Below are 18,810 nucleotides of genomic sequence, written 5' to 3' on the forward strand. Positions count from 1 at the left end.
GGAGGAGATGCCTCAGACCGAGCTCCTTGCTCAGACCGTGCATAAAATGCTTTTGTGTCAAAACAGTATCACAGTCCATAGAAACAGCTGCTAATAATGGATCGACGTATGAATATCTATGCAAAGGAGGCTTACACGCTTATGTCACGCGAGCGGCAGCTTGAACTCCACCCTCGTCGACGTACAAACCTCAAGATGGCCAGAAGCGAATTTTAAATATTTTAAATATTGATCGATTTCTTACACACACCTAGCATTTCGCTTCAGAAGACATTGATTAGACCACTGGAATCATAAGGATTTTAATGATGGCTATATGTAATGTTTGCAGCTTCAAAAAGTTGGCACCCATTCTCTTGAGTTTTATGGACCTACAGAGATGAACACTTAATTTGTGTTCTGATGAAGAAAGAAAGTCATACACACCTGGGATGTCATGAGGGTGAGCGAATGAAATAATTTTAAATTTTGGGTGAACTATCCCTTTAAGGTTAGGAGTTAGTTAAAATGATGAGCAATAACAAAGCTTTAGATTGCCTTGGGGATGAAAATATTTGAAATATGTTGGTGGTATATTGTCATATTGTCATGCTGGAAATAACAGTTTTCCATTAACCCAACATCTGAATAAAAGCATGGCTCAGTGTCACCTCTGCTTTCAGTGTGCTTTTTTAGCAGTGAGAGGGCCTAAATTTAGTCATAAAAATACAGGTACACAGACACATATCTGGGACAATGTTTGCGCAACAGTCATAACTAAAAGCTCACTGCCATCAAATCGCTTTGATCTGTGAGTACCTCAGCGTTCAATGCAGTGTCTTAACTGTTTTTAAAGCATGCTCACTCCCGTGGCAGACAACAGCAAGTTGAGCATGATGTCAAAGGACTCGATTCGTCAAAACACTTCATTTTCAACAGTGAGGAAATGCAGCATTACAGCCCAGTTGATGCGTTTCTGCATAGCCATTAGATTCTCCGTATTAGCAACGACAAGTCTGCCATCTTCTGGCAGAGAGATTTCGAAAAACCGCTTATTCCTGCCAGCAACTTACTAGTCAATATATTCAGTCACCACACAAAACATATTTGGAAACAAGTCAAACATGATAATGTATGAATGACCTTTTATTAAATATCAAAGTTACATTTATTTTAAATAAATATAGCAAAAGTACACTTTTCAAGCCAAACATTTCACAAAAATAAGTTTATTAGGTTTTAAATGATAAAACACAAGATATACTGTACTGTTTAAAAAAAGTATCTGCACACATTCCTGTTGTCAAATGTTAATGGAACATGTTCATACTTAAAGGAATAGTTCACCCCAAAAAATGTATTCTCTCATCATTTACTGAACCTCGTGCCAAAATGTCTATGATTGTTTTTAGAAGAATATCTCAGCTCTGTAGGTCTATAAAATGCAAGTGAATGGTGACTATACCTTTGAAGCTCCAAAAAGCACATAAAGGTAGCATGAAAGTAATCCATACTCTGTGAATCCAGTGGTTTAATCCATGTCTTCTGAAGCGATCTAATCGATTTTAGGTGAGAATAGACCAAAATACAATTTTCATTGTACATCTTGCCATTGCAGTTTCTAGGCACGATCATGATTTCAAGCTCGATTACACTTCCTAGTGCTTGACGTATGCGCAGAGCGCTAGATGGCCCTTTGATGTGTAAAGGAGATTGAAATCATGATAGCAAAGGAGACTGCTGATGTCAATATTTATAGTGAAAAAGGAGTTATATTTGTGACCGTTCTCACCCAAATCGATTGAATCTGTTTAAAATACATGGATTAAACCACTAGAGTTGTATGGGTTACTTTTATGCTGCTTTTATATTCTTTTTGGAGCTTCAAAGTTTTGGTCACCATTCACTTGCATTGTGAGGACCTACAGAGCTGAAATATTATTCTAAAAATCTTCATTTGTGTTCTGCAGAAGAAAGAAAGTCACAAGAGGATGAGTAAATGAGAGAAATTAGAAAATTGACATTTTCATTTCAATTTTCATGTGGTGAACTTCGCCTGTGGTTTCTTTGCTTAGACACCTGTGTGAACTTGAGGGGAATCGACTTCACACACCTAATAAATGACCTTGGGAGCAGTTTACCTGTGGTAGTTTAGATAGATAGTTTAACCCCAAAGCCATTGGTTAAGCCTGTTTCTTTGTCGGGCTGGTCAGGATCCCCAAACAAAGCAATGTTTTGATAGTGCCACAGTTTATACTTTTTGCAGGAATCAACCTATATATAAATGCCTTATAGTTTTCTGTCCACTTTAAACTGAGATGGAAGGAAGTTTTTTAACATCGCAAAATTACGCACATGACCTTTCAATGAAATTAATCTTTCAAAGTACATCTTCCTGCGGTTTTGTGTAATTATTATACACAAAACCTTTTCTGATTAAGCTAATATTTTACATTGGCAGGACGGAAAACACCCATCATTGATTAGAACAAGCATAAATACAACTGGTCTCGTTACAATCATTGTACAGCACAGTCTGTCCATAACAATGTCTGTAAGAATGCATGTCCAAGTTTTTAGACTGTGCTTTGTACATCTTGAGCACAGTAAATTAACTAATGTACAATTGTGTATTATTTAATTACATTAAGATCGATAGAGCCAGATAAACCATTTTATCTAGTCAGATAAAGCCTTAAAGGGTTAGTTCACCCAAAAATGAAAAATCGGTCCTCATTTACTCATTTCCACACATCATTTTCCAAAACAATGAAAGTGAACGGGGACTGAAGCTATCAGTCGTTAACATTCTGCCTAACATCTCCTTTTGTGTTCCACGGAAGAAAGTAATTAATACTGGTTTGAAACAACATGAGGGTGAGTAAATAAAGACAGACCTTTCATTTTTGGGTGAACTATGGCTTTATTAATGAATGCAAATATATGACATCATACAAGTTGTTTAACAGTTTATTTGGGTAGACATGCAATCTGTTTAATATATAAATATTTGCACATGAAAATGTGTGTTAGAACATCGAAACATCTCAAAATGTTGTTTAAAAAGGCGCACGTGTCTGCCCTTTAAATAAGATGTTTATGACCTCTGTCATGTGACTCCTCTACACACAGGATGTCACACAGGTGCTCATATGAGCTCAGGTTTGGGCTGTTATGACAGTCTCTGACAGAAGTGTGAGTATTAACAACTCTTGTCGAGGTATTCCAGATTGGGAGCATCTAGACGCTGTTCCATGTCCTTGTTCTTGGCAAAATCTTTGAGCATGTCCATCACCTCACCCTGGTACACGTCAGGTGTCGGCTGAGCCTCTAATGGGAGGAAGACAGCATTTTTAGAATGTGTGCAAAATAAAAAAAAATTCTTACCATGCCTTTCCTCACATTGGGTCTCATTCACTAACAACTGTGCACAAGTGTTTTCACCTACAAAAAGATTCTCATCCAAACTTCCTGCCAGATGGTGCGAACATAAATTTGTTCCTACCCTTGTGATTTTGAGGCAAAATTGCAAACAATATATTTTTACAACTGCTTAATTACCAAAAGTGTATAGGGTCATTAAAGACCCTTAAAGACATATTCCTTTGTTAATTACAAGACAAATGAGTACTATATTAATACAAATGACTACTATATCACATTGATTTTCTGTGTGATAATGGTGAATTATCAGTATTCCATATGCATGGAATTATACATGCTACAGTATTTCTTACTCAAGGTGGCGCTGATGTATCAGTGATTGGCTTGATTTATATTTGACATTGCTATTTGATGAAGAAGCAACATGGAAGTAAACTATAGCAAGTGTAACACATGAACAGTATGACTTGAAGGTGAAGTGTGTAATGTCTGTGTCACTAGTGTACCAAGTTTGCAACAGGTTTAGGCTTTACATTTAACTCGTTTTGTACATGCATATGAGAATCTGTGTGTCTGCTGCTTCTTGCTTGAAGAGGAAATAAAAAGAGAAAGAGAGAGAGAGTGACGGACTGGGTTCAGGCTTCAAATTATTGCCCAAGCAGATCTCTACACCATCGTACATATTTAGCATTTGTCCCTTCACACATACTGTACCTGTTGCCCAATAGTAGATGTCCCAGTCATTGCTTGGTTCATTGATGAGTCTGTCATATTGTTTGAGCTGAGCTGAGCTCATTGTGTTCAGGTACTGCTTTGCAAAAAGGCTGATAGCAAACAAACAAAAAACAGTTTACAAAAAATATAAGTTACTCTGTCTCCTGATTTTGAGTTTTGTGCTTATTCTTGTTTTTTAATTTGAACTGCACTAACTAAGTAAAGCAAACGGGATAATGGAGGTTAATATGCAATAGAAATACTATGTTTGGAATAGCATACTACTCTATAGTTACCAATTACTTCAGTATGTGAATGTTCTGTTTGGATGAAATACTCAACATGCACAATACACAACATAGCACACTGTTACAATACTTTAAAGCAATGCGCTCAACCTCCCTTTCCATTTCCAGTGTGGCGAATGAACCGGAAGTAATATTAGCTGTGACTTTTAATATTACTTTCTTAATTCATTATTTGATCAGACTGACAAAAGTTGAGACACAAGTTTACACAAAATTAGATTAAAATGCAAAATAACCGTGTTTCTTTCCAAGACTAGATGCCACTCGCTGAATTGAACAATGAGGTCATGTGACCACAATATATCAAACGATTGTTTGAAATGTACATCATTATTGCATAATGTTAAAAATACTATAAAATAAAACAAATAAATAGTAGGCACCATTCAGTATTCACTGCACAGTAAGCAGTGTGTTAGAATTCTGCTTCCAACATACTGACATACACTGTTAGACATCAGTTTTATCTGTCGATTTCCTAAAGTGCCCTTCAATAAAAATGACATAGACTTTGCATGCTAGAGTAAGTATTGATGTCTTGCGAGACTGTAATGCTTATCTAGATGTCTTAATTGACATACTAACCTCAGAAGGATACAGTTCTCCAGCATGCCTCTCTTACGACTCTCATAGAGGAGTCTCTTCTTTTTGATCTCCAGGGACTCGCCAGTCCTCTCCTGCCACGGGGGCAGAGGGATCTCAATCATGGTTGGTTCTGGGGCATCACCACGGTAACCTCGAGAAATCACTGTACCAAGAGCTGTCTGCAGTGATGCCCGGCAAATTGAACTTCCAACCTGAGAACAGATAGAAACGGGAATGGTGAAAATCTCCGCTATTGTTTACTCTATTAACCTCATCATCCAAATAGATATAAATTGACTTAATATAGCCATCTAGATTTTATTTGACTGCAGAACCTGAATGGCTATTTGGACCTACATTATCATGTATTGTCATACATTAATATACACTGGCAGCCAAAAGTTTGGAATAATGTACAACTTTTGCTGTTTTAGAAGGAAATTGGTCATATAATTCACCAAAATGGCATTCAACTGTTCACAAAGTATAATCAGGACATTACTGATGTAAAAAAACAGCACCATTACTATTTGAAAAAAGTCCCATTTCCAGCAGCCATCGCTCCAACACCTCATCCTTAAGTAATCATGCTAAATTGCTAATTTAGTACTAGAAAATCACTTGCCATTATATCAAACACAGTTGAAAGCTATTTAGTTCGTTAAATGAAGCTTAACATTGTCTTTGTGTTTGTTTTTGAGTTGCCACAGTATGCAATAGACTGGCATGTCTTAAGGTCAATATTAGGTCAAAAATGGCAAAGAAGAAAAAGCTTTCTCTAGAAACTCATCAGTCAATCATTGTTTTGGCTTGAAATTGCCAAAAAACTGAAGATTTCATACAAAGGTGTACACTACAGTCTTCAAAGACAAAGGACAACTGGCTCTAACAAGGAAAGAAAGAGATGTGGAAGGCCAGATGTACAACTAAACAAGAGTACATCAGAGTCTCTAGTTATAAATAGACGCCTCACATGTCCTCAGCTGACAGCTTCATTGAATTCTACCCGCTCAACACCAGTTTCATGTACAACAGTAAAGAGAAGACTCAGGGGTGCAGGCCTTATGGGAAGAATTGCAAAGAAAAAGGCACATTTGAAACAGAAAAACAAAAAGAAAAGGTTAGAGTGGGCAAAGAAACACAAACATTGGACAACAGATAATTGGAAAAGAGTGTTCTGGATCTTAACCACATTGAGCTTTTGTGGGATCAGCTAGACTGTAAGGTGCGTGAGAAGTGCCTGACAAGACAGCCACATCTATGGCAAGTGCTACAGGAAGTGTGGGGTGAAATGTCACCTGAGTATCTGGACAATCTGACAGCTAGAATGCCAAGGATCTGCAAAGCTGTAATTGCTGTATGTACAGGATTTTTTGATGAGAACTCTTTGAAGTAGTTTAAGAGGTTCTGAACATGTTTTTTTTTTTTTTTTTTTTTTTTATTGTAATAGTAATTTTTCACATTATTAATGTCCTGACTATACATTGTGATCAGTTGAATGCCCCTTTGGTGAATAAAAGTACCAATTTCTTTCCATAAGTGCAAAATCTGTACATTATTCCAAACGTTTGGCCACCAGTGTACATTGTAAAGGCAATTTTTAATGACATGAGCTTAAATATTATTATCATTATATAATAGAAACCTCATATGTATGTAAAAATTAAAACATGACACATTACACATAATACAATAATACAGTTTAAATATACAGGGTGTGCAGTGGTATTCTAGATATAGACTTCAATAGTGCTGGGCAAAGTAAATAGACTGACAGCAATAGATTGAGTAAACAAGAGAATAAATGCACTGCACATCAGATTAAACAAATATTAATGTAGGTAGACTATGCTAAACTAATACCAAAGATTCCTTTACACTCTCTTATAAAAAGACAAACGTGTGTCTTATGTACTGATGCAAAGGACCGTTTTATAACACAATAGCACTGTCTTCGTCTGTCCTTACGCAGACATTCACTTTAAAATAAGCTAAATCACGCCAAATATTCAACAAATCAAATCTTCTCTAACACTAGCATTTATTTAAATACTATATTGGATATATACTTTTATTTTAGTCAATCATGGACTGCAGAAATATATCTCAGTACAGCTTGTATAAGACGTGAGGTCAAATGAGATCTTGAAATCATGTACTTAAAAAGACGTCAATGTACACCAGTTAAACCTACCTTTTTTGCTATAGTTGCAGAAAGCATGCTGTTGTCTTGTTATTATATTGAGTAACGTCTGAGTCTGGTCGGCGTTCGGCTGACAGATTTTATGTAATGAAGGAGAGAGTTTATGCAACTGTTTCATTATCAAAGCAGGAAAACATGGACTCTGTCCAGCACCATTTTAGAGAGGTCACTATTTATTTATTTTTATTTTTTTAATGTTGCTTTGAATATCTCTTTGTTTTGTATGTCGTGTAGACGTGAGAAGTGTAAAATTCAGCTCGGACGTTTGTCCCCCGCTGCTGTAGCGAGCCATTTGTGCATTTAATAAGTGTGGGAACATAATGCGGGGCAGTTTTTGTTTCCAAGGGAATTTATTTCGGTGAGCTCCTGTGAAAGCAGATGCTGCGTTTTAAAGGTGCACTCAGAAAGTTTGTGCTCATTATAAAAGTTGTACACATAAAGACATGAATAGCATTTTTCAGAAATATGATTAAAATTGTGTACACTCAGATTAGATGAAGACTCCAGTCATGTCAGTAATCCAATAAAAGCTGTTTTACAAGGAGCAGGTCGCCCCCTCATGGGCGCTGCCATGTTGACAGCGCATGACAACCTGTGTCATGCAATTGACTACCAACAACAATAATAACACATTTACTTTATATAGCACTTTCAGCCAATGCTCTAACATAAAAAAAATATGCAAACAAAACAAGCAAACCAAACAATAAAACAACAATAATTACTACACACATCAACGGAGCCCAGAGTGATGGTATGGTACTAATCAGCAGGAGTATACTCGACCTACCAGACAGTCCAAACAGAATAAGTGCAAGTAAGCGCCAGGAAGCGGAGGACCTGTTATCGTCCGTAAGGGGTCGGAGGACTTGCTGTCGTCCGCCAGGGGAGGAGCGGCTGTCGTCCTCCAAGAATGGAGGGAGGATGTCATGCCGGAGGTTTCTCCAGCCTGAATCAGGCGGCGGAGGAGTGTGACGAGGAGGAGGGCATGGCCGGGCCATGAGGACGCACACTTGGCGCTGAATTGTCCTAATCAACCGGGAGGGAGATAAAGACGAGCCGGAGGTGCCAGTTTGAGGGAGAGAGAGAGAGACACACACACGTGACCACGTGTTTGTGTGTGTCTATGTTTCTTTAAGTTTATTTATACCATTAAAGTTATGTTGACTGTTCTGCCGGTTCCCACCTCCTCCTTGCCCATCCTGTGAAACCCGTTACATTCAGTTTCAGTGAACTTGTTAACGTTCAGCTGATCTGTTCACTGATGAAGTTTGTTAGAGGTGGATACTGTTTGATATACAGTAGATATACATAACTTGCTCAGGCTTTCAAGAAACAAGAAAAATTCCTGACTTTAAATAAATAAATAATGACATGTGTAGGACATTTGCGTTGTAGGGATGTACAAGCAGATTTCAGATATAAAATCTGTGATTAAATGAGATGATTTCCTATTAAGTCAGTAGGGGCACTGGAATGTTTGGACATAGCAATATGGTGGTGCAGTGGCTTCACAGATATGACATCATGAGCAATCCAGTTCTATATATATATATATATATATATATATATATATATATATATATATATATATATATATATATATACCAGTGTTGCTAATTTTGTAGGTTCCCCTTAGTAGAAGGGCTCTGCTAAAAGTAACAAAACAGAAGATAAACAAACATCTTCGGTGTGAAGCAGCAGTGATTAGTAAACAAACTTTCAGTACCCAGGACGATGGGTGTCAATATAGAGTCCAAAACCACGAGTACTAATGGGACCGAAGGGATGAGTAAGAGCCAGCTAAAAACTTACTGAGTGCACCTTTAAATGGGATAAATTATCGCTGCATCCCAATCCGCATTAAAAGTGTTACATTGTTTTTTAATAAAGTTAAATTACAATAAAGCATTACAACATTAAACATTGGTCCCCAAAGAAGAGAGCATACATAGAATAGAGCACACATACATAACCAAGAATGTGTAAGTAATCAGCGGCTGCATTTCTGGCGAATGTGACAAAGTTCTGCTGGAATTGACCGCAGTGTCAATAACTAGAGGGTTATAATACCAGAATTTAGTGATATGTGCTTATAAAGTATCACACAATCACAGGATGTACAGCAGAATTGTGTGCCAATGTCGGATAATTTTCTAACCTCTGCATTTATAGTAAAAGAGTAAGTAAATAATTCACTTGTGTTGATGTATTGAAGAGACGGTAATAAAATCTACCTCTTTCTTTACCGAGATTGTGACGATGCAGTCTTTCTTGTCTCCATGTAAACCTCTGTTCATATGTACCTGCATAACCTCCGATGATGCCTTTATTTATTTATTTCCAAAGGCGATGTTTCATAAGCCATGCTGAATGTGTGATATGCATGTCTGTTTACTATGCACCCCTAAGAAAGTGAGAATGCTCACTCACAATTGTGCATTTATTATTATAAGATGCAGTTTTATTGCAAAGAAAGTTGAAGCAGCATTTTCCCGGCATCTATCTCTCTTCTGGTTGTGTAAAGTTTGTGGATGCGTGTCAGACGGTGCCGTGACAGACTGTCCGTGTCAGCGTCTGATTTCATTCATTCTGCCTGCGCAATAATGTGTGATAAAGTAATGTCAAAATGCAATAAAAGGTAAAACTATATGTGCACAAAACCAATGAGTTTATGAAAATCATAATTAATGATAATAATATGTCACCATTTATTGCCAGACTGTAATATAGCAGCATAAAAAAGTTGTTGGGGGGGGTTTGTATGGCGCCTTGGGCAAAACACGCTTCAACACGCCCCCAAAGTTGGGGGTTCTGTGTGGGTGCCTCGTGCCGCCCCCCGCAAGATGCCGCCCTGGGCAACTGCACATGGTCGCCCATGTCTAAATCCGCTACTGCTTCTGAAACATCAGTCTGTGGAACAGAGAATTTACAACACCAGTTGAAGAGTTGGGAACAAAGGAAATAAATTGTTAGGCAAAAACCTTTTCACAATACAGTAAAATAGAACTGTTCAGGTTCTATATTTTAAAATGGAACGCACAGACCTCGACACTTGATACATAAAACACAAGGGTAACAATCAAAATATTGATCATTTTATTTATCGAAACAAACTCATCCTGACATTGCAAAACAAGTTACCTACCATGACAACAAAATCAACAACAATGGAAATAAAAACATGCAAATGGACAAACAATGCAGCCGTATTATTCATGCCCCAGTGAATGCTGGGAAGAGGGTAAAAGGAACTGAAGAACATAAACATTTTATGTAGGCCAACTTGAACTTGCATTTCTTCAATTCATGAAAATTGCCAAGCTGAAAAATGTCATGGTTACTGGTGTAACCTCCGTTCCCTGATGGAGGGAACGAAACATTGGTGTCGATGTAGTGACACTAGGGGTCACTCTTGGGAGCCCGAGACACCTCTGGTCTTTGATAAAAGGCCAATGAAAATTGGCGAGTGGTATTTGCATGCCACTCTCCCGGACATTCGGGTATAAAAGGAGCTGGTATGCAACCACTCATTCAGGTTTTACGCTGAGGAGCCGATATAAGGTCCGGCCATTTCAGCGGGTAGTTCAGCGTTGTGGCAGGAGGGACCATCGTCTCGTTCCCTCCATCAGGGAACGGAGGTTACACCAGTAACCATGACGTTTCCTATCTGTCACTCACTCGACGTTGGTGTCGATGTAGTGACACTAGGGGTCCCTATACAAAACGCCACAAGGCTGAACTGTGTTACGTGAACTGGTGGTGTGTGGTGGGCAGACTTGCTGTGTGCCTCATAGCCAGTACACCAGGTTGACACGTAACCTCCCCCAACACAGTTATGAGTGTCGAACAGCTCTTTTTGGGGACAAGTCGACTACCCAAAGATAGAGACAGGCTTAACCCAGTCGTGGCCTCTTTTCCCCTTCTCTTTTTCCACTCCCTAAAAAAGAAGGGGGATTATCTGACTGGGCCGCCAGGTCTAGTCGGGGGGTGTCCCTCCCAAGGGGAGGACACCGCGGAGACCACACCTCGCCCCAAGAGGGGGGGATATTTAAGTGGAAGAATACGTCACATGGTCTTTCCAACCATGTGGAGAGCCTTCAAGGTAGATCCTGCCCAATGGGGGAGGAGTTACTACAAACATGGAGACTGGGGCAGAGGGGCTCTGCCCAAGGAAGATGCAGTTTGCCAGCAGGGAAACGAATTAGTGGAAGATATAGATCGCATGGGGTTAGCCTTACAGGGAACCGCCACATGCGGAGCACCTACCCCAGAACCGGGCTCTTAGTTAGCGCGTGTACTGGGCCAGCAGTGAGTCTCTCCGTAAACTCGACTGCCACAGGGCTCGGAGGAAGTCAACCAGGGAACAAATTTTGTGAACACTACTGGGAATTAACGGCGCACGTCTTCAGCTCAAAAGAAGGTGGAAGGCGTTATGTGCAAGCGATACACCCGGCCGGCTATCCTGGGCTTATCCGCTTGTGTTGCGTGCCACTACCTGGGATGAAACCGGTTCCACCCGGAGGTTGTAGAACCTTGCAAAGGTGTTGGGTGTTGCCCAGCCCGCTGCTCTGCAAATGTCTGTTAGAGAGGCACCTCTGGCCAGGGCCCAAGAAGCCGCTACACCACGGGTAGAATGGGCTCGTAGCCCTACCAGGGGTGGCATGTTTTGGGCGAGATATGCCATAGTTATGGCGTCAACGAGCCAGTGGGTGATCCTCTGCTTGGAGACAGCGCTTCCTTTCCGCTGTGCACCAAAGCAGACAAAGAGCTGCTCAGAGACTCTAAAGCTCTGCGTGTGATCCAAATAGATGCGTAAAGCGTGCACCGGACACAGCAACAACAGGGCTGGGTCTGCCTCCTCCTGGGGCAGCGCTTGCAGGTTCACCACCTGGTCCCTAAAAGGGGTGGTGGGAACCTTGGACACATAGCCCGGTCGGGGTCTCAGGATCATGTGAGAATAACCCGGACTGAACTCCAGGCACGTTTCGCTGACAGAGAACGCTTGCAGGTCACCTACCCTCTTGATGGAAGTGAGTGCAGTCAGGAGGGCAGTCTTCAAGGAGAGTGCCTTAAGCTCGGCTGACTGCAAAGGCTCAAAGGGGGCTCTCCATAGACCCTGAAGAACTACGGAGAGATCCCATTAGGGAAAGAGGGGCGGTCTGGAGGGACTCAGCCTCCTGGCTCCTCTTAGGAACCTGATGATCAGGTCATGCTTCCCTAAGGACTTACCGTCAACTGCGCCGTGGTGTGCTGCTATGGCAGCAACATACACCTTCAAGGTGGAAGGGGACAGCCTCCCTTCCAGCCTCTCCTGCAGGAAGGAAAGCACTGATCCGACTGCGCATCTCTGGGGGTCATCGTGTCGAGAAGAACACCACTTAGCGAATAGATGCCACTTAAAGGCATACAGGCGCCTCGTAGAGCCTGAGTGATCGTGTCTACCACCGCAGGTAGACACGGGACCAAACATGGAGATTCCAGAGGTCTGGGCGCGGGTGCCAGAGGGTGCCCCGTCCCTGAGAAAGAAGGTCCTTCCTCAGGGGAATTCGCCAGGGGGGAGCTGTCGCGAGGAGCGTGAGGTCCGAGAACCACGTCTGGGCGGGCCAGTAGGGTGCTACCAGGATGACCTGCTCCTCGTCCTCCCTGACCTTGCACAGAGTTTGTGCAAGCAGGCTCACAGGGGGAAATGCATATTTGCATAGTCCGGGGGGCCAGCTGTGTGCCAGCGCGTCTATGCTGAGGGGAGACTCGGTGAGGGAGTACCAGAGCGGGCAGTGGGAGGATTCTTGGGAGGCGAACAGGTCCACCTGTGCCCGTCCGAATCGACTCCAAATCAGCTGGACCACCTGAGGGTGGAGACTCCACTCTCCCCTGAGGGAAACCTGCCATGACAGCGCATCCGCTGTAGTGTTGAGGTTGCCCGGGATGTGAGTGGCTCGCAGTGACTTGAGGTGCTGCCGACTCCGGAGGAGGAGACGGCGGGTGAGTTGTGACATACAGCGAGAGCGCAGACCGCCTTGGCGGTTGACATATGCTACCGCTGCTGTCCGTCCGAACTAACACGTGCTTGCCCTGGATCAACGGCCGGAACCTCCGCAGGGCGAGCAGAATTGCCAGTAACTCAAGGCAGTTGATGTGCCAATGCAGTCGCGGACCCGTCCAGAGGCCGGCGGCTGCATGCCCGTTGCAAACAGCGCCTCAGCCCCTTTTGGAGGCGTCTGTCGTGACCACGACGCGCCTGGAGACCAGTTCTAGGGGAACACCTGCTCGTAGAAATGAGAGGTCGGTCCAAGGGCTGAAAAGATGGTGACAGACCGACATAATGGCCACGCGGTGTGTCCCGTGGCGCCATGCCCGTCTTGGGACTTGAGTCTGGAGCCAGTGCTGAAGCGGCCTCATATGCATCAACCCAAGCGGGGTGGCCATCGCCGAGGATGCCATATGCCCCAGGAGCCTCTGAAAAAGTTTCAGTGGAACCGCTGTTCCCTGCTTGAACGCCTTCAAACAGGCCAGCACTGACTGGGCGCGCTCGTCAAGGAGACTGAGTCAAACTACAAACCGAGAAAAGAGATGCTCTGAACCGGGAGGAGCTTGCTCTTTTCCCAGTTGACTCGAAGCCCTAGGTGTGACACTGAGGTGTGAGAGCACCAGGTCCCTGTGTGCGCATAACACGTCTCGAGAGTGAGCTAAGATTAGCCAGTCGTCGAGATAGTTGAGAATACGAATGCCCACCTCCCTTAACGGGGCAAGGGCAGCCTCTGTGATCTTCTTAAAGACACGAGGAGACAGGGACAGGCCAAAAGGGAGGACTTTGTATTGATACGCCTGACCCTCGAACGCAAACCGCAGAAAGGGTCTGTGTCGAGGAAGGATCGAGACGTGAAAGTACGCATCCTTCAGGTCTACCGCCGCAAACCAATCTTGATTCCGGACACTCACTAGAATGCGTCTTTGTGTCAGCATCTTGAACGGGAGTCTGTGTAAAGCCCGGTTCAGTACTCGCAGTTCCAAGATTGGCCGCAACCCATCGCTTTTTTCGGTACAATGAAGAAGGGGCTGTAAAACCCTTTCTTCATCTCGGCTGGAGGGACAGGTTCTATCGCGTCCTTCCGTAGGAGGGTAGCAATATCTGCGCGCAGGGTGACAGCGTTTTCACCCTTGACCAAGGTGAAGTGAATACCGCTGAACCTGGGCGGGCGCCTGGCGAACTGAATCACGTAGCCGAGTCGGACGGTCCGGACCAGCCACCGCAACGCAAGCCATGCGTCCAAATTCCGCGTGAGGGGGACCAAGGGGACAACGTCATCGGATGTACCGGCATTTGGGGCCTCGCGGCGGGGCAGAGCGCAAGGTGCCACAGCATGTCGTGGCTAAGCTGAGTCTAGGGACATCGAAGAACTTACCTGGCTCCTTGTGACCACCCCCGGACCAGCCTGAGACGGGGGAGGAAGAGGCCTGTCCTCGTAACCCGTGGAGGCTGTCACATCAGGGGCGGCTGTGTGCCACAGCTGGGCGCTCAGGGGCGGAAAGGGCACCGCAGGAGCGCCAATCCTGCAAGAAAAAGCCTGTGGATGGTAGTCATGGTGACGACCGTACACACCGGGTATGTGACCCAGGGAGGAAGGAAGCCGCTCTTTTGCTGAACTGTTGGGTACCGCAGCCACTTGGGCGTGCGGCGAAATCAAACGAAAAGGCAACAAAAGATTTTCCACCCGACCCTCCACCGGGGGATGGAGTGGTCTTCCTACCTGCTCCACGTGAGTGGGTTCCCTTGTCCCTGGGTTGCCCGTCTCAGGGGCGCTTCGAGGACCTCCGTGGGTTCTTCAGTGCCGGCTGTGAGATGAGTGGCGTCGGCTTCCTGCGGTGGGCTCCACGCCGGAGCCGGGCCGAAGGGGCGGGCTGCAGCGGAGCCGGTGCAGTCACTGCAGGGGGACGCCCTTGGTGACGAGAAGACAGGGTGCGGGATCTTGAGCCGCGCCGTGGCAGGATGTGCCGGATTGCTTCCTTCTGCTGCTTTACCGTCGAGAACTGCTGGGCAAAGTCCTCAACGGTGTCGCCGAATAGGCCCGCCTGGGAAATGGGGGCAGCAAGGAACCGTGTCTTGTCGGCCTCACCCATCTCGACCAGGTTGAGCCACAGGTGGTGCTCCTGGACCACTAGTGTGGCCATCGTCCGCCCGAGAGACCGCGCCGTGACTTTCGTCGCCCAGAGGGCGAGGTCGGTCGCCGAGCGCAGTTCCTGCACCAAATCTGGGGCAGAACTACCCTCGTGCAGTTCTTTCAGCGCCTTGGCTTGTTGGACCTGCAGGAGAGCCATGGCATGCAGGCCAGAGGTGGCTTGTCCAGCAGCACTGTAGGCTTTAGCCGTCAGGGACGACGTGAGCCTACAGGGCTTGGACGGGAGCTTAGGGCATCCACGCCAGGTGGCAGCGCTCTGTGGGCATAAGTGCACCGCGAGCACCTTATCCACCGTGGGAATCGCCGTATAGCCCCTGGCCGCCCCGCCATCGAGGGTAGTGAGAGCGGGGGAACTGCGGAGTTGGAGCTGGGCAGTGAAAGGTGCCTCCCACAACTTCGTCAGCTCCTCATGCACTTCCGGGAAGAATGGCACTGGAGCGGGGCGCGGCTGTTTTGGGCGGCGCCGCGAGCCCAGAAACCAATCATCAAGCCGCGAGGGTTCAGGGGAGAGCGGAGGGTTCCACTCTAGCCTGACGCTTGCGGCCGCCCAGGAAAGCATGCCCGTCATTTCGGCATCGGCCCGTGACTGGGCGACCATCCCTGAAGGGGGAAGCCCAGCTGAGGCTTCTGCGTCCGACTGGACAAGCCCGCTCTCCGATGCTGCGCTCGAGAGCTCATCATCTTTGCGGGCCCCGAACAAGAAGCCAGACTCGCCGTGCGACGAGCCGGCGAACTCATCCGGAAGCCCGATTGGGGCAGACGAGCGTGCTGGGGAATGGGAGGTCCGCGGGGGGATACCCGGCGGAGACGATCCCATTGAGGTCCCCAAATCCTTACGAAAGCAAGCCGCGACCGCAACGTTGCCATGGTCATGTTCTCGCAGTGAGAACATGAACCATTCATAAACACTGCCTCCGTGTGGGTCGCGCCCAGACACGAAAGACAGCGATTATGACCATCCGAAGTTGAGAGAAAACGACCGCAACCAGGAATAACACACGATTGGAAAGGCATGTTTAGAAAGACGCATCTTTAAAAAGACGTTCCGTGTGTGCACTCTTTTAGAGAAATATACTCTTTTAGAGGGGAAAAATGCTCTTTCAGAAAATATACTCTCTAGTTTTTCTACCGAAGCGCCCAGGGGCGTTCTCTGCAGTGCACCAGTGCAGAGGAGGGAGAAGCCGCTGAAATGCGCCGTCAGATCCAGCAGAGGTGAATGAACAGTGCTATTCAGCTCAATGAGCATGACCGTTCATGACCGAAGAGAAAATCTGAATGAGTGGTTGCATACCAGCTCCTTTTATATCCGTATGTCCGGGGGAGTGGCATGCAAATACCACTCGCCAATTTTCATTGGCCTTTTATCAAAGACCAGAGGTGTCTCGGGCTCCCAAGAGTGACCCCTAGTGTCACTACATCGACACCAACGTCGAGTGAGTGACAGATAGGGAACTACAATAATCTAGTAAATCTTTCACTGCATCTTTTTTTTTTTCAGCATTGTTTGCTTGATCTAAGATTTTTATTTTATTTTTTACAGTGTTATGTTTCTGGAAATACCCTATTTGATAAAATGATAACATGTTTCATATTATACTGAAAAAATAAATAAATAAAAAAATAAACTAAAAAACGTTTGTCATACTGGTCACCCTGTTGGGGTTTATTTTGCGACAACAATCTAACGGTCTGATATTTCTGAGTAACAACCGTACATCTGGGGATTAAGACATATTAAGGTTTATTCTCACCGAGTCCGTAAAAAACCCAGTACAGCATGCGGCGCTGTTGCTGCTCTACAAACCTTTATACCAGTCTCCTGCCTGGACCCTTCAGCATTCAGCTGTCAATGCTAGAGATTAATATATTGAATGCTGTTAAAGCATTTATTTACCTAATTTGGTTTCATTATGTTCTTTCCATGGTGTTGATGCATTTTGAGGAGAATATAATCTGTTTTTATGCGAGTGAGATGAGTAAAGAGTGCTGTTGCATAAATATACGTCCTATTTATATTTGCACATGTATTTTGCTACGAGTATATTCCAAATTGACTCCCGAACCAAACTTATTAAATTATTGCAATACTTTGTTATACTTTCCTTGCAATAAAAATAGTGTGGTTCTGTCATTTGTTTTTCTACAGTAAAATATAGCATGTAAAGAGTCTTTTTAAGGGATATTTTACAACGAGCTTAGTGCAATAGAATGTTCAAGTCAAGTCAAATTTATTTGTATAGCGCTTTTCACAACAGGCATTTTTTTCAAAGCAGCTGTACATGAAATTATGCTATAACAAAAAATGAATGAATATAATGCCAATATTAGTTATTTATGTTTAGAACTATTAGTGATTAAAATTAGTAAACTAAGTAAGTGTTGTGGGTCAATGATTAAACAAAATGATTTTGTATGAACTCTACGTTTTAGTGTTAAAGTCCTTGAGGTCATCCCGAATGAACTGAGGAAATATACGTAGATGTGTTGTCATTTGATTTTAGCCGATGAAGGCTTTTGTTAGTGGTTAATTCATTTTCTATGTAGTTTAAGAGAGTGTTGTCCCTCCTTTGACCAAGTTAATATAGGTATGTTGTTTTTAATACCGTGAGAATATAACAGGCACAGTGATACCTATTAAATAATGTACATTAAGACTAAACACCTTAAGCAGACTTTCAAAAACAGACCAGGTTTATATTTGCAGTACAAATGGTTCATGAACTGCAACTATTTAATTTTAAGTATATAATCTTGTGGGGATGGGGTGGGGGGGTGTATCAGCTGCACGTCCAATGCCGGTGTATGCCAGTTAATTAGCACCACCAAAATGTCAAAAAGCTCTTATCTCATTGGTCAGTCAGTTGTCATTGCAGTCCGAAGAAAAACAAATCGGACCACTCTCTGTAAAAAAAAACTTTGGATTGTCGGCAGCCGATTTGTCAGACCCGATGTGAATAGCGCCATAGGAACCCATTGTTCCCATTCAAAAGCTCTTTCGGAACAAACAATCGTACCAAAAAAATGGACTTGGTGCGAACAGGCCTTCAGACCGGTCATCCAGATATTGCGATTCATCTTTCCTACTTCTCAGATTACTGTGCGATTTCTATAAGTAAGCTTATAAAAATATTTCAACTCAAATCAATGTTTCATGTGCACTACTCATTTATTTGGCAATTACTTTTTCATTGAGCTGGATAATGAGCAGTCAGACGATCATTATTTTCAAAATAAACACCAACAGAACTCCGACGCAAACCGGAGGTGGATTTCAGCTGTTCAGCTATTTATTTCTTCTCATATAATTGCATAATTTCAACACAAATCAATATTTAATGTAATTTATTTGTCATTTATATATGTATTATGGTAGTAATAATGTGCAGCATCCGCTTCACGTCACGTCTGGGTCCTGATCAGCCTGTCAGGGTTTATTTTGCGATAACAACCAGCTTAC

At 43.8% G+C, this 18,810-nt stretch overlaps 1 protein-coding gene across 1 annotated transcript; it reads right to left on the reverse strand.

The window, feature by feature from the left end:
- Positions 1 to 2,933: 2,933 nt before the first annotated feature.
- On the reverse strand, positions 2,934 to 7,458 carry LOC127445654 (succinate dehydrogenase assembly factor 2, mitochondrial-like). The gene is made up of 4 exons (XM_051705873.1): positions 7,165 to 7,458; positions 4,971 to 5,182; positions 4,078 to 4,187; positions 2,934 to 3,309 (listed from the first exon to the last, which is right to left on the reverse strand). Exons 1-4 carry the CDS (start codon positions 7,189 to 7,191, stop codon positions 3,182 to 3,184), a joined length of 477 nt encoding a protein of 158 aa, XP_051561833.1. The 5' UTR covers positions 7,192 to 7,458; the 3' UTR covers positions 2,934 to 3,181.
- Positions 7,459 to 18,810: the final 11,352 nt, after the last annotated feature.

The sequence above is a fragment of the Myxocyprinus asiaticus genome, chromosome 1, assembly GCF_019703515.2.
Source record: "Myxocyprinus asiaticus isolate MX2 ecotype Aquarium Trade chromosome 1, UBuf_Myxa_2, whole genome shotgun sequence".
NCBI lineage: Eukaryota > Metazoa > Chordata > Actinopteri > Cypriniformes > Catostomidae > Myxocyprinus > Myxocyprinus asiaticus.